The sequence below is a fragment of the Haliotis rufescens genome, unplaced genomic scaffold, assembly GCF_023055435.1.
Source record: "Haliotis rufescens isolate VD_foot unplaced genomic scaffold, xgHalRufe1.0.p SCAF_20, whole genome shotgun sequence".
NCBI classification, from domain to species: Eukaryota; Metazoa; Mollusca; class Gastropoda; order Lepetellida; family Haliotidae; genus Haliotis; species Haliotis rufescens.
The window spans coordinates 20,132,582-20,155,686 of NW_025963891.1; the positions used below are offsets into that span (position 1 = coordinate 20,132,582).

Genomic DNA, 23,105 nt, shown 5'->3' on the forward strand with positions numbered 1-23,105 from the left:
AAAGATCTAGAATCATTTGTATGTCGCAAAACAGTTGGTTCCAAGGTTAAGCAGCACCATACCCGTGCTCGTGTGTTTCCCCAAACCTGCATCACTTCAGGATTTCATCCCACATCAAGCTGATATGCCATGATATAACAGAAATACTGTTCATAGAGGCATTAAACCCAACTCACTATTAATGACACTTCATGTGTACAATACAAATAAATGCTCTGGATAACAAATATAAATGGCAAATGTGCACGTAACTATAAAGTGGGATAAAGGGATCCGCAATTCCGAAACACTGTCTCGTTCTAAACTTTCTCTGTGGGCTCTGTGGGTTCGATACGAGATGGACTCTCTCCCGAGCAGCAGGTGCGTTTTAGCTTAAGCAAGCGAATGCATCATCTAATACAAAGATTGCTATCAATTTATTAAAATTAGCCGTAGGTTATGAACAGCTGAGTCGGAAATAGAATCTGTATAAATATATACACCCAAACCCAAAGAGATCAAGCTTAGGATTCTCTATTTTGTTCCTTTTTAATAATCCTATTTTTGAGAATATCATACAGTATTAATATGACAATTCGTTCTACAGATTCCAAATAACCTAACACGTTTTTGAATTGCATATCCTGGTCGTTAGGAAATATACATAAACTATTCTTGTGTATAAAGATGAAAGCAGGTCTTAACAAAAGCTTCTGTCAGTCTCTAATGTCAAATAGTTACTAAAAACGTGATATTATCACACATGTAGTTTCGCAACAATAGGCGTTTTTACACAAAATGTCGTTAATATTTCATTAAAACGAGAAACATAATGTGATAAGAATAGAACAATGGTAGACTCTAATCAGCAAGACAGACGCGAATGCTGTTACAACACAAAGGGCAGCAAAGAAAATTCATCGATTATTGCGCTATACATTCCCAGCAAGATTCTTAATTGTCTGACACAAGAGCTGACGCCCTTCTTTCTCTTGCATTACCAGTTCACAAAAGAGACTTCACGCGCTTCTGGTAGTAAAATGCCATGGATATAAATTCCACAATAAACGGATCAAACTTATACAGACACAAACGTATTATATCGTATCTTTGACTATTCAACATTCACTTCAAACGTTTTGACAACAACAAAATATACGTAAACATTAACTGTCTCTAAGACAAACTATTTGTATCGGGTCGCAATTTGTTTGGTACTTTTCCCGGGGATTTGGTGTGTCTCAAAGCAAATTTCTGTAACTGATGATTTTGAAACCTTCAGAGTGTGTGAGTTTGATACAACGCCCCTTGGGCAGTATTTCAGGGATATCACTGCGTGTCAGTTTGATCCGAAAGGAAAGCCAGAGGTAATGTAAGTTTTAGACGTTTACCACTTTGCTGAAACACACAATTAGAGGTTTTTTGCTAACTAACCTAGAAACATAGTCAGTGCGAACCGGGATTCCAACCCTCGATCATAGGTTTCTAGCTGTACACAGCAAAGATAGGCGCCCTAGACAACAGGTCTGCAGCTGTTTCAAATCACGAATAAAATAAATGGATAACTCAACTGGTACATTCAATTCTACTGGTACATTCACTTAGGTGATGAAATGTGTTGATTTTTGTTGTTGTTTTTTATCATGACCTTCCAACTTGATGATAAAAAGAAGAAAGGTATTGCAGAGTATCTTTCTTCTGATTTGTTCCCATATATGTTCCCAACGATCGATCTGTATAGTTGCAGTATACGAACCTAAATATAACACAGCAGAAAAGTATCAGTAAGCTGGATGAAAGATGCTTATCCGCTCTTATCAGGTCTGCATTTGGCACATCACTGTAAAAGGAATTGTGCCGCACTCGGGTTGTTAAGAAACGCTGTTACAAGGGATTGACATCCGGAAAATTTGTGGAAATGTTACTGCGATTTTTCTCAAACACAAATTTGAAAAACGAGCACTGTGCTTGGTAAATGAATACAGCATTTAGAATACATTAGTTTCATAAATATGTGTCAGACCTATCGGTCTGGTTCAGTGGTCACAGAAACATGTCATTGTATTACTGAGTGATGTCATTCCGTCTCACAGAGCTGTCAAAGTTCAAGTAGAAAGAAAGTGTTACAGACAAATACTGACAACATAAACATTTTACAATGTCGATGAATATGTTCTTTAAGATATGCGGATGTGATTGGATAATGCCGCATGGGATTTCCGGGGATCAAATGATCAATAAAACTCTCAAATCTGAAAAAAGAATACATAACGTTTAAATCCTAAATAATCTCTGACGATGAGACCAGTCAAGATCCAGATTGGGCTGGCATTATGGTTGCCATGGCTGTATACCAGGCCTGTTTAATATCCTGTCTGGTTTTGCTACAGCACCTTAAAGTCCTAAGTGCCACCATGTGCCATACACCTGGCACTAGCCATTAACGTTAACGTGATTTGTTATCCATGCTGTGACTCTGGATGAGCTTCACGAACAATTCTCCAACATTATCAGTGCATGGATTAAGGAATATTATGGGTATTTAGTGATGTCAGCCATAATGAGCCCTCCCGGCTCCCATATAGCAGATTTATACAGATGCCAGTCAATAACTGGTCATACCTATTCCCTATATCACCATAAGAGCTTAAGATATTGATGATTGTGAGGGTTAATAGCCTGAATCAGTGTAATAAAAATGTCCGACGTTGTCGTAAAAACCATTCGTCAAAGTGATATATATTGTGACATAATATGACACATTGACTTGAACCAACAGTTGCACCCAAGCATTCTTGTACAGGACGAGGTTGCGTTTTCTAACAAGAATGCTGAGATAAAACGAAGCTGGCCTTGTTTTTGAATCTCGGAAAACTGATGTAAACAGGCACACCTAAACACATCATTTTCGATGAAAGACATACACAAACATGCTTGATTAAAATAATGCGTTAGGTTTTATGGTCTCTCAAACTCTCCCTGTCAAGAAAAGAATGGTATTGAGTTAACAATTTGTGGAAACCATGCCATATTTGATTTTTACCAATAAAAAGAATAACGAAGTACTTTACATACAGCTTTGTGCATAGCTTTGAATCAGATGTTTTCATATACGACTTTCGTTATAATGCACAGTTTATATCTTTCAGAAAAAATCGTTTTAGCTGTCACAGTGTCAAAACTGTGCAAATTGATCGCATTCATTTTATTTTGGGATCATTAAAATGTGCACTTCAAAATCCTTTGAAATCAGATATTTCAGACTTGGGCTTTTTTTAATGATTTTATAAAATTAAATTGTCCATTTACGTCACGAATTACCGTAAAAACGTGGCAAAATCCTCTGACGAATCGTATGCCAATGTAATTTTCTAAAATCGCGTCCGGCAGAGGTTTTTTATTATACTGGAAACAGTTTTGTCGCTAATAGTTTATCATTATCCCTTAAGGTGACGCAAGTTCTCGTTGTGGGTGGGAAACTGGAAGGAGTTGACTTCTGTGATCTCATTCACTGTCAATCATCCATCACTATATCTATGCATGGTATTTGCCTTGATTTACATCACAAGTCTCATTTTCCTCATGACTAAGATTCCACTCATGTTTGTTTTGTATCCTTTATTTTTTTTTAAATGTTAAGGTAACGATCAATTTCCGCTCAGAGAAGAGTGTACTATTTTCAGATTATTCATCAGATAGTTGATTGTCGAACCAAGTAACATGGAGAAGTTCGGGGTGGAATAGGACCTAAGAAAAATGGTGACAAAATAGATCGGGTGATCTTGTTTGATTGCGGGTAATAATACCTAGATGGGGTTGTCTAACTGCCAAATCACTGGATTGTTTGGTCCATACACGATTATTTACAGGCCGCCGTCTTACATCTGGAATATTGACGAGAACGGCGTTAACTACAATGAAACCAAGTGTCCGGTAAAGCTACTCGCGTCTAACCGAGCAGGAATCCGCTGATCGTTAGTCTGAATCCCAGGTTTGTCCAGGTAAAGATCCTTGGTATAACAGTCATCTCTCGCTCGCTCGCTCGTTAAATGGCGTTACATCACTCAATCAAAAACTGTACAAATTAAATTATCTCTCGGTTTAAAGATTTTGCCGGTTTACTTCACAATTACATAAATGTGAATAAATGTGACATTAACGCAGGCTGGAAATAGTTGGAATATTTACTGAAAATACGATGATTTCTTCAGTCATAAATGTTCAAAATGATAAGGCAAATAAATGCATGCAAGGATGACATCCTGCATAATGTGAACGTGTTTCTGGCATTGGTATGATTACCATATGACATGATATTGGTTTGTTTGTTTGTTTGTTGTTTAAGACCGCACTCAGCAATATTCTAGCTATGACGGCGGTCTGTAAACAATCGAGTCTGGACCAGACAATCCAGTGATTGACATGAGCATCGAGCCACGCAATTGGGATACGATGACATGCATCAACCAAGTCAGCGAGTCTGACCCTCCGAACCCGTTAGTCGCCTCTTACGACAAGCATAGTCGCCTTTTCCGGTGAGCATGGGTGGCTGAAGATCTATTCTATCCCGGACCTTCACGGGTCCACACTATTGGTATAATCACAACCAGGTATGGATGTTGAAATTAATTAAAAGATCCTAAACTAAGTGATTTTGCCTCTATTAGTTTTGCATGGGGTTATAGAATGTGGTCCTGGACGTTTCTTGACCATTTACAACAAACAATAGACAAGTACCTGAAATTTCATTTACATCATGAACATGTCATCATTGCGTGTGTAATTTACATCGCATCGGCAATATTACAGCCATATCTCGATTGTCATCATTGCATTGTGATATCATGTTTTGATAAGCATAGATCTATCCTTTCTTCACCTTTACAGTCTTTCTCATCAGAACATACTTCTGGTCTGACTACGGGGAGTTGATTATCTGGGGTTATGGGGTCGAAAATAATTTTCAAACTGTTGGCTGGGAGGCGGGGGGAGTAACTTTTTTTCATGTTTTACTTATAAATATTATACGATTGGTCCCTAAGTACTTATAATTGTCTTGATAAATCTGTTGATGACAAAAGAAAATACAGTCGTCCTTCTCCAATAAATCAATAAACACAACAGGTCATCGTCTCAGGAATCCGACATGGATCGTGAGGTGTATGTTTGCTGAGGACTATTCAATAAAATAATCAAAGCCGCAATATTTCATACGCTGTGCAAGAACAAACATACCAGTGGTTGTATTATTGATTTTTGCTGAATAAACAAAGTAAAAATACTTCACCTTGTGACATGAAAGCAGCACCGTCGCCTCTGATCATGAACTACCCAAGTCTTCAATACACAGGTGTAAAGTTCTTAAACCAACACACATTTTTGTATTGGCCCAATTGTAGGTCACACAAAGTCAGTGTAAGCTTATGCCATGGCTCTTCGTACTTCATCGAAAAGTCCTTTTGTTATCACTGAACTTCTCCAAAACTATTGAACATGTTCTAACGAAGTAATCTTTACACTTGGCACAATTCAAAAGATTTGCTTCTCTTCTTTGATTTGACTTTTGTGTTTTGAACATGCTCTGAAACTCTCTCGAAAAACATTTTTTGGCTCTAGGAACATCTTTTCTTCATGTATAAATGTGTAAATGAAGCTGAAACTTCAGATGCTTGTTTCCGCTAATGATGATTCCTGGACTTGTTCAAGAGGCTCGAATCTGATATTCAATGTAGCCGCCACGGCAAACATACTGAGCAACATATTAATGGCTATTACTCAGCCATTTTAGACAGGTGGTGGCAACTCTCTTTTCAGACACAGCTTGAAATATGAAGCTGAAACTAATGACAGTCTGTGAACACAATAATTCTGTAGTTGTCAAAAGCGTACATTTATTTGGGATTATTGTATTTCACAACATCATCAGAAAGACAGTTGAGGCAGCCTTAGTCCTGCAACGTGATTGAATATAATATGGATTTTGTTAAAGTTAACCTGAACTAATCTGGATTATACAAGAGTCATCAGAAAGATGACATATCCCCCCGGCAGCGGTCTGTTAAGTAACTACTAGTAAATGTGCAATTCTGTATGTAATGAGTCAAGAGTTGAATATTCTTTAAGAAGCATACATTGTTTACCAACAAAAGATCCACCATAGTCGCATCCATATGAAATGGAAAGTAAAACATGTGTGTTTCTGTGGGGTTTTGTATGCAAACAAATGACAAATTACAAGAAACAATAACTAAACAAGCGTATAGTCAACGAAGTCATCTATATCCCCCGCCAATTTTAACACGTTATGGTCCCAAACCAGGTAACTGACCCAACATTTCTCTCTTAGCCCATGTCAAAATAGCTGCAATGGAAATTCTAAAATAAACATTTCTAAAACTCCTTAATATCAAATGGCACCAGTTCAGTATGTACTTTATATATAGACATGCAATGTTTGGCAAGGAAATATTTAACAGTTTATTTGTTATACTCCATAAGTGAACCCACCCTATATGAAAACTTTAATCCAACTTGTTGCCATGGAAACGTAAAAAATAAAAATTTATAAAATTCCTAAGTAGCAAAAGGCACCAGTTCAGTATGTGCCCGGTAGACATGCAAAATTTTGTAAAAAAGTATTTAACAGTTTTTGAGTTACGCTCCGGAAATGAACACCACCCTAATAGAACCTAAGTCCAACTTGTTGCCATGTAAAAGTAAAAAAATAAAAATTGATAAAATTCCTAAATAGCAAAAGGCACAACTTCAGTTTGTGACTGATAGATATGCCAAGTTTCGATCAAATTCACTGAATTGTTTTTGAGTTCTGCCCCGGAAAAGGAAATGATTACGGACGGACAGACGGACGGACGGACGGACGGACGGACGGACAGACATGCAGATCGCTATATCCCCGCGCATTATATGCCGGGGGAATAAAAAGTGAAAATCCAACAAGCACCAGTATAAAAGGTTTTAGAGGTGAGAAATATATTGTGTAACAAAAGATTTGACACACTACAATCATATCACTACTACTGCAGTGGTTTCTATCCAGAGCAGATGTGGCTGAATAACTCCCAGGTCTCATTACGCACCAGCTGGACATAACTCGAGATGCCCATGACATGGAGAACAGGCTTAAAATAGAAATATTATGTTTTTGCCATTTTTTTATATTCCGTGTTCTGCTATGATGATTGTAAAAGATCAGACCACTGGGGAAATTAGTTGCCTGTTAGGATCTTTGGCGATGACAAGATTTTGAATCTTCTGCGGACATAATGATAAAGGATGAATTAGCTCAGAGATACGTCCCGCTCTGAAGATGATATCTACATAGTGAAGCACCTCTAGAGCAGTTTTGTTGGTGTATCTTATGTGAACCTTTTCTACGAAAATCTGTACAGTGATCTCCACCACGCGAACCAATGACCATCTGGACCTTCCTGATTGTTTGTCATCGTAACCACACAGTGTGGGTCGCTGCTTATGCTTTAAACCACCAGCTGCTTGGTGCGGACGCGTATATAGGTGCGACGTAAATTACAAGTCACTCACGGCCATGACGTGCATCGCCTGTCGGCATATACATGTAATTATAAAGTACACGATGACGTTGTTTTGTGTCCCGAATAAAGTATAACCGTTCATATGGTTCGTTCACTCTATTCAGTATATTGTTGGAGCGTCATGGTGAAGTTGGTGAGTGTAGGTTTACGTTGCTTTGAGAGATATTGCAGCAATATCATGGGTGAGGACAAAACTTGGCTTTATACCTCGTACCCAAGTGAGAATGGAACCTGGATTGACACTTCATAAGAGAACACTTTACCCATAAGTCTACGAAACCGCATTCGTTTAATTTAAAAATGTATGAAAGATAATTGTTAAACCGACTTGGGTGTCATAGGGCCCTTTAACAGGCCATGGGGAGATGACATCACTGTTCTTGTATTACTGTCATGCCAGGCCTAACGTTTAACGTAAGGCCTCACAGACACAGCATTGTAACTGAATGTTAACAACCGCAATGTGTTAACCATATGAACTGGTCAGCCATTAGCCCTGATATCAATCCCTCTGAGCATGTGTGAGACATGCCTGTACGTGGAGTTTAGGGGCGAATACCTCTCCCTGTAACGCTGAACCTTGACAAGATGAGTGGAAAATATCCCCTAACATCCATTTGGGAGACTGATCCGTGGAATGCCAAACTGTGATGTATATAATTGTTGCATTTACCTGATGAAATTTTAAACTTTAAATTCTAAACATGAATGCATTTCAACGTCATTTGTGGGGAGCCATTACCTTTTTTGGTCGTGACTGGAACGTTGCAGATTGGATATGGTTTTAATAAACATATCGCCACTGTATGCATTAGGATATCCGATTGTTTATGAGTCTAAAGTTTGGAGGAAGTATATGGATTGCAAAACATCCCGCGTATAAACTCTACAGGAAGCAACCTGATTTCAAAGCACTTTCAAGCGATCTTCTCGGAACGAAGGTCACTGCAGATCCAGATCTTATAAACACACGAATGTGAGCGTCTGTACAACCCAGGTCTCCTTAAAGAATATCAAAGAGTCGGGTTCAGTATAGAATCTTTAACGACTGACATTTGGCTGGGTGTTTGAAGTGTTGCCGAATCAAAGAACGTTATTCCTTAAACTTCTGACATTTCCTTAATGTAGATACAGTGCAATGTGTCCTCCCCTTGATGGTTATCTAATTTGAGAAAAGTAGGAAACACTGTTATCAGCGAAAATTAATGGTCACTGGGGACACTTAAAACACATGGATTTCGAAAGAATGTTCTTTGGGTATTGTGGCGGTATAGAAATACAATCCAACAAAATAGAAATGTTTACAGGAATAGCTCAGCCGTTAACAAACAGTTCACGTCCCTGATTCGATGAACATATTCGAAAAGATCTTTTGTCATTACAACTGACTGGGTATTTTAATTAGTACTAGTGTCACGTGTTGATTCCCAAGGTACAACGCGAAATTTAATTTAAAAAATCGCTACGTTAGAAAATGAATTGTGAAATCACTAATTAATCCCTCAAAATCAATTAATAACTAACACATTATATTGGTACACATAGTTCTCAGGGGGTGTCCCCGTGTAGGACATTCATCTCTTTGGTGTCAGTGTGTGTCCCGTGTAGGACGTACATCTCCCAGTTGCCAGTGTGTGTCCTGTGAAGGATGTACATCTCTTAGTTGACAGAATGTGTACCCGTGTTGGAAATGCATCTCCTACACACACACTGACAACTAAGAGATGTATGTCCTACACGGGGGCACACACTGACAACTAAGAGATGTATGTCCTACACGGGGGCACACACTGACAACTAAGAGATGTATGTCCTACACGGGGGCACACACTGACATCTGAGAGATGTATGTCCTACACGGGGACACACACTGACAACTAAGAGATGTATATCCTTCACAGGACACACACTGACAACTAGGAGATGTATGTCCTACACGGGGCACACGCTGACAACTAAGAGATATATGTCCTACACGGGGACACACACTGACAACTGAGAGATGTATGTCCTACACGGGGACACACACTGACAACTAAGAGATGTATATCCTTCACAGGACACACACTGACAACTAGGAGATGTATGTCCTACACGGGGCACACGCTGACAACTAAGAGATATATGTCCTACACGGGGACACACACTGACATCTGGGAGATGCATGTCCTACACGGGGACACACACTGACAACTAAGAGATGTATGTCCTACACGGGGACACACACTGACAACTGAGAGATGTATGTCCTACACGGGGACACACACTGACAACTGAGAGATGTATGTCCTACACGGGGACACACACTGACAACTAAGAGATATATGTCCTACACGGGGACACACACTGACAACTGAGAGATGTATGTCCTACACGGGGACACACACTGACAACTGAGAGATGTATGTCCTACACGGGGACACACACTGACAACTAAGAGATGTATATCCTTCACAGGACACACACTGACAACTAGGAGATGTACGTCCTACACGGGGGCACACACTTACAACTGGGAGATGTACGTCCTACACGGGACACACACTGACACCAAAGAGATGTATGTCCTACACGGGGACACACACTGACAACTGGGAGATGTACGTCCTACACCGTACACACACTGACTAGCTGTCCTGTCAGTGTGTGTCCCCGTGTAGGACATGCATCTCCCAGATGTCAGTGTGTGCCCCCGTGTAGGACATATATCTCTTAGGTGTCAGCGTGTGTCCCGTGTAAGACATACACATCTTAGTTGTCAGTGTATGTCCCGATGTAGGACATACATCACTTAGTTGTCAGTGTGTGTCCCCGCGTAGGACATACATCTCCCAGGTGTCAGTGTGTGCAACCGTGTAGAACATACAGCTCTTAGTGTGTGGCTCCGTGTAGGACATACATCTCTTATATGTCAGTACGTTACCTTGTGTATGACCAATGCGCTACGCGATCACTATGTGCCAACTCGTGGTCTATAGCAGACAGTCCAGAAGTCCAGACAGCGTGTTAGGCACGAATTGCACTTACGACAAATACTCGGTATGTGTGGAGTCTCAGCATTGGTTAAATATTTCGATTGACATTCTTTGCAGTCTTTAGTCTCTGCAGCACGTTTAATTGCAAGTCAGGCGATAGCCTGCTAAAGAAAGGAAGACTTGATTTCTCTACCTAACGACTGTCACCTTTCAAAAATAAAGTTAAAATAATAAACACGAGATTGCTTGTTCTAAACAAATATCAACGACGACCAAACATGATGACATAATAATTCTTGACAATAATGTGAATTAAATACTTCGGTTTGTATAACATATTCCATTAAAATAGTTGATCGTGATCTTTTATATTACATCAATTCACTGCATGATGCTTACTCAATGCACTGCTGTGAAAATCATTGTCTATGGGTGTGGACACACATGGTCCACCACGTGTTAGGGTGTCATGAAGAACGGAGTTTGGTCTGGGAAAGACTAATGAGTTCTAGATGCTACTTATACGCAACGTGCACGAGAAAAGCATCATGTTTCTGACGTCTAATTGCATGACAAAATCATTAAAGTAAGGAGCAATGCCAGCATGTGTCAGGGTGAAGGAAAAGGGCATGGTAGTACACGCCTTGTAGCGAAGGCTTCTGTCAACAAATTAGATGACAAAAGCGAATATGTCGTGAGCACATCATTATCTTGTGGATATATGGTTTCCTTAATATGATTAGGGTAATATGGGATGCGTGTTACGGTCCTGATCTATTGATTAAACAATTGCCAAGATTTCATATAATTCCACCTTGACATGAACGTGTAAATTGAAGTGGGTCTCATTATGCCTCATCGTCCACGTAACTGAACAGGTGATTATTTCCAGAGATTGCTGCAGCAAATCGTTATTATCGTTACAGTGTGTGGGATTCAAGTGCCGGAATTGGAATTTGGATGGTTTTGAATTCAAAAGGACAGATTCGTACAATTTCGATCCGACTTCAGATCCATGCAGTGATTGCTTCCAAAATGAAAAGGTGTAACCTCATACTGTGGAAACTTTGTCAAGAAAGTGTTGGGTAGCCTTATGTTCGAATCGGAGAACGGCCCTAACACAAACTAGCATTGACAAATATACATGTACCTTATTAAAACATGTATCCGTTTGTACACTGTCGTATAAGAACATGGTTCTTTATACCGTCACACGACAAATACAACCAGATTAGAATCGATAAATTCTATTGACATGAGGCTGTCATCAGGAAGCATGCACTGTCATACATAACTAGTCCCGATGTTGTCACACTTTAGTTGCTCGGAGAAATGTTCAGTAAGCGTTCAATGAATTGTCTTATTTAAGGAAATTCCCATCGAAGATTTCTGTTCTACAGCACATGAAGGAATTGGAAGAGGGGCAATGTTGTAGAACATGTGTCACAAGCCACTGGTCTCGTGTGTAATGTGTGTCCCAAATTGTGGCGGTTCCTACCGGTGGAGAAGGACAATGTCATGTTTACCCGTTTCGCAAACACCTCGTGTCAACACTGATCTTCAGTGGTCCATTTATATAAATTTCACAGCAATTATGCCTCTTACGTCAATTTTAAAAGCACTCGTGTATGAAGTGCATTAACATGGTTAGGGTTACATGAATTTAAGCGATAATACTTGCTTATTTAAGCAAATTGTGTGAACCGGTACGGCTGGGTCCCGTTGTGTGAAATAACCTTGAATTAAGGTGAGGTGAGGTGAAATGGGGTTTAACGTCGCGTCCAAGATTATTGCACTTATATAGCGACGTGCATGCACGTGTGTGTATGTAGCTACTTGTTCCAATCCGGACTGATGCCGATTTATAGTGTTAGCCCACTGAGATACCATGCCACATATTGACATGAATACCCCACTCAGACCAGTCCTTGTTTTATCCCCTTAGAGCCGAGGGTCAGACAGGGTAACAACAAGTACCAACTTTTGACGTCTTTTGGTAAGACGCGGCCGGGGATCGAACCTCGGATTTCCGCTCTCAGGGCGGACGCTCTGCCACTAGACCATTTAATAGAACGTACAAATTGTATCCCACCACCCCCATCCGCCCCCGTCCCCCAGCCATGTCTTCATCCTGTTGTGAAGAAGAGCAAATGATCCAGGTAGCTTAGCAACTAAAGTAACTCAAGTGTGGCTCAGGAACAGAATTTGGATATTCCACTAACAAGATGGCATTTCGTGGCATATGTACTGCCTATCTGGTTTATCTCTGCCAGAATATTCACTGTGTGCATTTCCTGTAAGTGTTCCTTGCATTTGACCCTGTGGGGATTCCATGTCGTAATAGGTCCCTAATGCCTCATGGTTGAAGTAACATGGTAATGATGATTGAGTGACCATGCTCTGTGATTTGATTGGCTGTATGTCATCGTGACCCGACGTGGGACGTAGATCATGTTTTTAACGTGATATTGACTCGATTTACAGGCGGCCTCTTCATGGCCGTACACTTGCTGAATCAGATGGACATGTGTCAAAGACGCCTAGAACCTGACAAATTATATAAAAAATACAACATGGTCGGATTTGTTCCCTCACCAAAAACACGAGCACCATGCTTAGTCGCCATTAACACTTTCGGAAACATGAACAAATGGGCCCCTTCAAATGCAATTGTGGAAATCTGCAACTGTCACTATACAATTACTTGTGGGTAGGTGTCGTTAAGACTATTTGTTACAGCATTGCAATTCCCTGATTCCCAGGAGTTTTGTAAAACGTAATAAATGCCAAACATACTCACGTTCCTAAAAGGAGGAGGTAGAATAAAACAAATTCTAATTCCCACGTGAATCCGTCCATTCGTACGTAATTTGGTGGCAGCAAGGGTATTACTAAAATCACCGAAAGCATAAAAAATGGCATGTACATGGAATTTGGACATTGACACGTCTGCCGCAGCCAAGCGCCTTGTGCAAGTATTATGTTTAGTTGGAATCTTCGTGTAATGTTGGGATATCAGTTTTAGCATTGATTCTGACATTTTGAAGACATTTACAGACATTTTTAATGCGCGTGTGATTGAGATTACATTATGCTCGATTTGATGTTCACGCATTCTGGGATAAAGCTAAATCTAATAAAAACTAGTTACTTTGGACATATTAAGAGCGAGTGAGAGACTCCCCCCAACCCTCCTCCCCCCAGTAGCAGTTGGTCCCTTTCTCCCCTTTTAGTATACACTTCCTAAAAGTTATAACATATTACATGCATCAGGTGGGGAAAAGTAGCCCAGTGGTTAGAGCATTTGCTGGGCAAGGCAGAGGCCCAAGTTCGATTCCCCATTCCCAACATAAGTGAAATTATGTGAAGCCCATTGTGTCTCAAATCGTGATATTTCTGGAATATGTCTGAAAGTTGTGAGCAATTTCAAGTTTATCTATGTATAGAGAGTTTTGTTTTAACACTGCTTTGACAGGTAATCCAGTGATCCAGTCTGTGGGAGGACATTTGGTGAAGCCAGGACGGTTTATAATGCGAACAAGCCATAATATAGCTAATGCCTATAGCCATGTGTTTCACAAGCTCTTTATGATACCCATCTTACCCTCAATTCCAGTGGGGACACGGGTAGCCCAGTCGTCTAAGGCGCCGCGATTAGCTGTGCAGATTTGCGTTCCTTGGGCACGCCAGAAACCTATGATTGTGGGTTCGAATCCCGGTGCGCCCCGATTATGTTTCTAGGTTTGTCAGCACCATACCCGTGCTCGTGGGTTTCACCGAAGTGGTAAACGTCTAAGACCTGCATCACTTCGGGCTTTCCTCCACATTTAGCTGACACGCCGCGATATAACTGGAATACTGTTAAACTGTGTAAACAGTAACACTGTGGTGTTAAACCCAACTCACTCACTCACTCAATTCCTTATCGGCTGTAAATCTGATGTCTACCGTAATGATTCTCAAAGCCTTACGTAGCCTTACGTAGCCAATGTCTTACGTATTAACACTTCCTGAGACGTCCTTCGCCGTTGGTAGTATCGCTAACGTTATAGAATCACATCGTCTGATATCAAGAGTTCCCTTGACCTTCGGTTAAATGCTGCATACACGTGTCATGTTTTTTACATCATTCGTATCGATACACTTTTTTCATTGACGTGTTTTGGGACTCGGGTTCCATTTTCATAAGAACACCAAGTGAAAAAAAAATGCAATGAAAATAAGTTTTCGAATTTTAAGTGATAATTGTTAAGAAGACAAGTCAGATGCTGCGTTCTTTTAAAAAACATGTGCAAGGTCTAGCTTTTAAACGAACCAGTGTTATTCATACATTTCTGCGGACAAAATATGTTCAATAAATTGATATGCAATTTTCTGCACTCGCCGTGTTTGGTACAAGACTATTTTGATTCGTATTCTTTCGAAATGCAAGAGTCCCATCGATAAAGCTGCGTGTGGTTTCAGGAAAGGATTCAGATGCCAATTACAATATGCGCATCATGTCAATGCCGGTTTGATAAGCTCTGCACCTAGTGCCATATGTAGTGAGTCCATATTGCGCTATCGATTTTCGAAGCCAAATTTGACTGAAATGTTATGTGATGTCGACGGACCATTAAACATGTCGGAGTGAGATCCCTCCGTGGGCGAAATATCATTGTCGTGTTTCTTCAAATCGTTTTTAGCATGGATGTGAACAAAGCAGGATGGTTTTAAATCTAAGGAAGCTTTACACTTATTGTGATTAAAAGCACAGACAAGTGCTATGTGGACTTTATTAAATGTACTTGTGTACCACAAAATCTATTTTAATAAAAAGATATTCTATTTTAACTTTTCGAGAATTCTCTCTTCAAAACAAATATTTGTCTATTTAAAGAATGTGATCAAGTTTAGGCCATTTAAGGTCAAATGTAGAACGGTGTTGTCACCTATATTAGTGTATAGGTGAATGTTGTTTTGCGTCGTTATGAGAAGTTACGCCTTCAGATATGTAAGGGGCGGTCGGGTAGCCTGGTGGTTAAAGCGTTCGCTCGTCACGCCAAAGACCCGGGTTCGATTCCCGACATGGGTACAATATGTAAGTCCATTTCTGGTGTCCCCCGCCGTGATATTGCTGGAATATTGCTAAAAGCGGCGTAAAAGTATACTCACTCACTCATTCAGATAATGTAAATGTTACTTATTAGATAGATAGATAGATAGATAGATAGATAGATAGATAGATAGATAGATAGATAGATAGATAGATTAGGCCATTCATGCCCTTAATACCATGCCTGTATCTTGTCATCTTTTTCATATTTAAAAGTGCCATGTGTATTGTCAGTTGATTATTGGCAATTCCTTCTTTTGACTGAACTGGAGACATTCAGAGTGATCATAAATTTATCCATTATGAATGTATAAAGAAACCCTACTTTTCATAAATTTATTTGCAAACAGAACCTTCCTTCCTAAAGCTAGCGCTAAAACGCAACCGACATTCTTTATCGTAACAGCACAAATTGAGAGCTAATGGCATTTTTGTGTTCACGAGCATGTATACTATATTCCCGGTTAATGATTTTTTCTATAGAATCAACCTGGGACAGAGAACACTGTGTCATCTCGAAAACCTGGCATGCCTAGCTTCTGGTGGAGTGGTATTCATCAACAGTGGCTATGTTTAGCTTTCCAATTGCCCGTTACCTTAAATAATGCAATGGCCTCCGGAGAGTTTGGTGTTCGTTTCAGAGAACAACTGCTGGATTCTTAATGATATTTCAAAGAATCAGAATTCACCTTGGTACCGAGAAGAGTGAGAAAAAACACAATGATCAAACATGGATTTTTTATAACTCTGTAGGAATTGATTGCAACCTTGATAAAGATGCTTGAAAGAAAACATGCGTTAATTTATATTTTCCTTTTAAGGTCGGTGCGAGTTGACATATCGGTAGAAACATCATGTGCAAATGCCGAAGGTGTTGTACCAATATTAGATATGAACCATGCTGCAATTGTGACCACAGCATAGATCAATAGCATTCCTTCCTGCCCGAGGCTTATCGCAAAATGATGTTCCAACTCTTTGTCTGCTCAAAGACAGTGCATGAACAAATGACATGGGCGGACTGTTATTTTACTAGGTACGAATAATTAATGGACATTGGGGAAGCTTCTGTGAAGCCCAACTCAATAAGACAGATATTGCAAGGGACATTCTATGGAAGTTGATAAAAAAAACCTGGATAATTATTGCGCGATTCGTGTACCTTCGTGATGTTCCGGTATCATGATGCCACCTTTGCAATTCTCTGGAGCACGCTATAGATCTTGGAATGTGGTCACAGCCCCAGGGACCACAACAGAAGAATTGATTTTTTTTAACAGTTCACATACTTTTATGGACAATTAATTGATTGCCTTTGGTGCTCAAGCTCGATCTTCCGCTCGTCCAATATACTTTCAATTGTTTGTGGTGTGTTGTTTCCAATGACAAACTGTTCCTTCGTCAAAGACATCTAACGTTTCATCGATAGTGATCAGGTATTGGACATCATATCACCTCATTTCATCATGATCATCTTCACATGACTAATTCTACACTAATGCATCAGTGTACATTACAACCAGCTGTGATGACGGGGAATACATGCTGTTTCTATGTTCTGATTCATGCGATATATTTGGTTTTTTTATAATCAATAAGAATACATGAATTCTTACATGAGTTTCGTAAAATCAATATGACACACATGCGAGTGTAATAATTTCTTAATCCTTTTGAGCTCCCTTTTTAAAAAATGCACTGATCATAACCGCAATCTTCGAAAACCACATTGTCGAATGACGTAAACAAGTTTCAGCTATGACGTCGTTTCTATTGTGACGTCATTATGTCCTCATGTCTCAATAAGATTCGAAAAACGTCGACAATGCCGTCCGGGTGATTGAAACAATATACTGGTGCGCGTGAAGTGATATTTGCACAAGTGCACATAACATTTTATGAACTCGGTTATTCCTATCCTGTGCGCAATTCATGCCTAAATGAGGGAAGGGGGTTGTATCCTCTTGCAGCAATATCACAGCAATACAAAGGACATCAATAACGTCTTCGCACATTCAGTGAATCGAACCTTGGCCTTTGGTGTGATGCGACTCAACTGGCTTTCCAACAAAATGTGGTTGAATTTATTCAATATCGCTGTTTGTCCGTAAAATCAAACCATGTATTATAATATCAACAAGCAGTTAACGATCAACCTAATTACATACAGACAATGTCATAGTTGGATACAAAATCAGCACCAGATCGCGGAGAATAGGACATACCCCCTTTCACACAATGCTACCCAACACCCCAAGGACGAGATGCTATGACCGACGTTGTGAAGAATTCAAACACATCCAGTGTTATGTACATATACCATTAATGCAGCGAGTGTTCCCTAAGAATAACCAGGAAACTTACATCAACGACTAGCACATCATTCAGAATCTGTGTCGCCTTAGAAACTTTCAAGTTTTAAGATACAATTCAGGACTAAAGTTACATTCTCAGTAAACATTCTCCAGATAAATATCAAACAATGGGCTCAGTTCACTTTATGAACAATGATTTTAGATCATGTAACAATTAGGTCCTTCTCTTGTTGAACTTCACAAACCAAACGTCTATATCTTTGTCCCCTGACATTAACGTTGTTTGAAACATGTTTCTTCATGTTCAGAACCACATTCAGTGTTGCTATTGTTCCCCCATTCAGTTCGTTTCATTGGATATAAAGTAGGCCTATTGTGCCCGGGATATGAAACACCTTTGACTGTGTAAACACATAGGTGTTAATTGTGTCTAGGGCACAACTGTGGAAAGTGCAATCAATTGTTTGCAGGAATCAGCAGGGAGACGTGCAAGTGTCGACAGTGACATGAGATTGGAGTTTGTCGTTGAAAGCTTGAGTCGAACCGTAGAGGTCATAGCTCTTGGTTCTATTGACATTCTCGATTGGTATGTTTATTCTCAGAGCGACTTCCTTGGTGAACTGTAAATACGGAGCAGGGCCTTCTGGTGTACCCATCAACAGTTAGCGACCGACCAATGAATGAATGAATTGTCGGAAATGGAAAGATGCAAGCCCCGAGAAAATATATAACTGTCTTTCGTTGTAAAGTACTTTAATAAATAAAAAGAATATTCAAAAAGTTGCATTGACAAACAATGATAAGGTACAATTTAGGTTCTGATAACATCTGGTGTGACGTTATCACCTCCCTGGTAAAAATACAACTCCAGCCATCGGAGTTTCCTTGTAGCTAGTTAACATCTGGAGTGATCTAATTTCAAAAGAGCAGTGCCATACGGGAAAGAAATAAGAATGAATACTTCATTATGAACCAACCCTTCTATTGTTACATAGTGTTGCATTTCGCAGGAAGAATGCGTTAGCTTAGTACTTATCGTATTGACATATGCGAGGACCATGAACGCAGGCAGAAAATGAAAATTGACACAACCAGCACACTTTCCGCATCGAAAGTCTCATCGTTATCAAGAGATGGCGCCACTATCATTCGCACATAAAAAAGGCGTTGGCAATTCAACCTCATCGTGCAGGTTCGAGGTTTGTATGACATAACACTTTTCTCCAATATCAGAGATACATCAACACATTAAACGCATACTGGCTTTTACCCCGAACATACATGTAGTTGATAAAGGATGTCCTAATTAATTCTTCCAAGATGAAGCTAATATGAAATCAATCTTATCATCTCAGCCAAGTAATTAACTAGGTTCTGTATTGCACCGGCAAGACGGTTCATGTGCTGCCAGCGTTTTAGTTTTTTTTTTCGCTGAATCTCAGCATCTTTGTACACAATCATACATACGACAAACCGGATGATAAATTACTATGTATGAATTACCTGTGATGTGTCCTGCAAATGCCAAACATTATGCTAATTTCCATAAAGGTTTACTTTGGCGTATAGTTAACACAACTCTCTGGGGAATTACAGAAAACTACGGTTATAACGAACTCAAGGGCACCACTTAATTTAGTTCGTTATAACCGCAGATCGTTATAAGCACATTTACAACATATATACAGCAAATAGACGGGACCTGATCTGATCAACGTTAACTGGATATGGAAAATACAATTACCCACAATATAAAGCTCATGATGATGCACATAGCAAATATGCAGCTAGCATTTCCCAAACTATTGTTAATATTTCATACAAAGGTATTGCTTAATTGCACAAACTCCCCAGCGTATTTAAGTTTATTTATTCTGTCGCCATGGCAGTTTCACGCTGACCGCACACCGCAACGGTCCCAATCTTCAATTTCGGTTAAGCATGGGCCTCGTGCCAAACGTGAACGTGTGAGGAAATTGCTATCATTATGTCCTTAGCAATTAACAGAGGCGTAAGGTTCCTGTAACATAACCAAAGCACTGTAGCCTAAAGAGGCTTCTTCAACAAGTTTGGAAAGCTGTCCCTCGGTCGACTATCAAATATCAGATGTACGTACTACTACTTGAGTGTATCCAATAAATGTAGTCCTGTCTAAGGTCGGGTTAAGCTGCGAAAACACGTCATTATTATACTACTCAGTTTGTTATAAGGATACTTCCAGCTCATTCTGCTGTGATACACAGCTAACAACCATTAGTGAAAAGAAGTACTTTTTTTTTTTTTGAAAGTGCATTCCATTGTAATATCGACACATTACGTATGACAACATCTCTAGGGAACAAGCTGTAGATACTAATATGAATACTCTACAAACTGTTAAATAGAATAGTTAGGTCTCAAAATTAGCTCTCATAGGGTTAAACTTTTCAGATTACAGTGTTGAGGAATGTGTATGAATCTCACCTCTGAGATCGTCCAACTTCAATACACCGTCTTGGTTGACATCTAGCTTGTCAAACGCTTCATTGATGACGCTTACACGTGGCTCCGTCATGGGGGTTCTTAACTGGTTCACAAACTCGTGAAAGTCAATTGAACCGTTCCCATCGCGGTCGAATAGTTTGAATAGAAGTTGCAAATCTGACTCGCCCATATATAGTCCGTACCGTTTGACACCGTCTGCGAATTCCTTGAAACATATTTTCTTTGAAAAGTCTGCGTCCATCTTTCGGAAGAAGCTGGAAAGTTGTTTGATTCCCCCACATCCCTTAATACTGAGGCACTGCTCTCGGAGCTTGGATAGCAGAGCCTCACCCCGCGGTTCCATGTTATCCACTGTGAGGGCCTTTGGCGAGAGGGTAGAGGGATTGTTTACACACTTATGGATTTACTCCACGCTCGTTTGCTTCGTCAGGCTCACTGGGAGACGTAGGGCTCCCAGATGCTAGTTTTAAATGATTTTATATGTCGAGCAGCTGGGGTTTCCAACTTCCTGATATGGCAAAGTGAACAGGTTAGTTTTTACCTCACCGTTCTTCCAGTCTCTCAGCACCAACGACAACTTTTTAACAAACGTACGTTTTTGCAGTAGGCTGTCAGATTGAAAGGTCCTGTCCTAGGATGAAGCGCCCTTGTCAGATATAACTTCACGGCATGTAACTTTTCTGAATATGAAGTTTAGTTCCGCCTCTCACTCATTAGAAGGCGTGGGTTTCAACTTTGCATACGCAGCTCCCAGATCGGTGGAGATTGCTGTGTCGTGAGTTGGATGTCTTCTTGATAAGGAGAGATGATTGCCTAATTTCCAATGACGATTGTGCAACCTTGGAACCTGCTTGTCTTAAATGCCACGAACCGATCAATGATAGAAACCATATTGAACAGTCATTAGCCAGTGCCTCCTGATACAGCCTTGCACATACCCCCGTGAGACTCCACGCACAGTCTTGAATCAAAACAATAGTTCACCTGTTTGCCTGGAGGAAGCAGAGCAGAACAAGTATCCAATACACACTGTGGTTTACGTTGATAACACGCAGATTCCACAAACATATACACAAGACCACCACCAATGAATTACACATAAATGTGGCCAGCTGACTGCCCTGTCAATGGCATGACATCATAATTGTGAAAAGCGTGCGCATTCATGGTTGTTGTGGTAACGTGTAAATAAAGTTGGACCGTCTTGTGCTGGAGCGAGCAATCGATTAGGGGAAAGGAGCAATCGCTAGGCGCTTGCCCACAAGTACAGAATAGTACATTCATGTAAATGCAAAAGGCACGCGGCTAAGTCACTAACCCTGGACATTATACGCACCGTGTTTGAGTGGCAGGTGAAATGAGCTATGGGCCACATTGATTGAAATGTCATATTGTTACACATGGTTTATTAGACATGTCCTTCAATAGAGCTTTATGTGTATTCTCAATGTGGCCGTCGGATGGGTATATCAACTGCTAAGGTTGTGACTTCATGTGTTTTCGAGCAGTAGCCAGGTTTTCTGAATGGGAGAATGTACCTACACGGCAATAAAGTTCTGACAATGTGGATTTTATTAAACATTTCATGTTAATCGATACATGCCGTTGACAACAAAAATAGTGTCATGATAATAAAAAACGTTATTTTCATAATAATGTTAACAATGTTAAGACAACTGTTTCGAGAATAATTTTCATGAATGAATATTTTATTGCATACATAAAAGGACGTCAATGAATTGGTTTTCATGGTACATATGAAATGTAAGGTTGGTATCCGTAGGACGGGTCAGCATACCATTCTTCGCAATGATCAGTCTACAAAGTAACAGACCCTAGTCCTAGTCACTGTCTACCGGAGAAACCTAACAGAGAAAGCGCCGCTCACTCACAATCAAGGCAAGGCCGATGTATACAAACGCTTCCCATTGAAAGCTGTGTATGCTGTTTGGTAGTTAAGATTTATGTTCAGATTACCCCGATGAAATACGTGGTGTATGAATCACAAAATTACAGATATTGCTGGCACCATTTCGCATGCGAACATTCAATACAAAGACTCAGTACGAGTAGAAATCAGTTGTACCTGGTACCTAACCTTACGGATGCTAGGAGTATGTTGTGTATTGGTACCTGAGTCAGTTATCTATTTTCAAGTAATAACCTTGGGGTCTTTCTAAAGGTTTACTACTCACGGTCTGAATTGTGTTTAATAAATAATGTTACAGAGTTGGTGCTCTAAATCATTTCGAGATATGTCGGGTTTGTTTGTTCGCTGGATGAGCTTTCAGGCGAATGATAAACAAGAGCAGTATGTCATGTTCCTTTTTACTGAAACATAATGCAACATCGTTCTGTCAATAGACTTTTTTCTAGGGAAGGATTTTCTTAGTGCAGGAAACGATTTGTTTCCTGTTTAGAGTAGATACCCGACACACCTTTTCCAAACAAACATACTCGATATGTAGGCCAGAATCCTTTTCATGGACGTTGGTGATTATACGTTCCAGATGCATGTTTTTTGTACATCAGTGAACGTGCGTGGCATAGATCTAGAGATGATAGTAAGATAGGCATGGAGTATGTTTGAGCCATGTAAGGATCGTTGAGAAGTGTGTATCAAGGTTAATTTATGGGCGAGGTAGAGTGGAGCCTAAACAGGTTGTTCAAAAGCAAGCTATGCTCT

At 40.0% G+C, this 23,105-nt stretch overlaps 1 protein-coding gene across 2 annotated transcripts in view; it reads right to left on the minus strand.

Moving 5' to 3' along the window:
* The window catches only part of LOC124137424 (calcyphosin-like protein), an 86,192-nt gene that overhangs the window by 10,086 nt on the left and 53,001 nt on the right, over positions 1-23,105 (minus strand). The window contains exon 1 of one of the 2 annotated variants that reach the window (XM_046503716.2): positions 20,399-21,609. The exons of the other annotated variant lie outside the window; for it this stretch is intronic. Within the exon in view, the coding sequence (XP_046359672.1) occupies positions 20,399-20,762 (364 nt within the window). The 5' untranslated portion in view covers positions 20,763-21,609. Of the gene's footprint in view, positions 1-20,398; positions 21,610-23,105 lie in introns of those variants that run through there. 2 annotated transcript variants of the gene reach the window in all.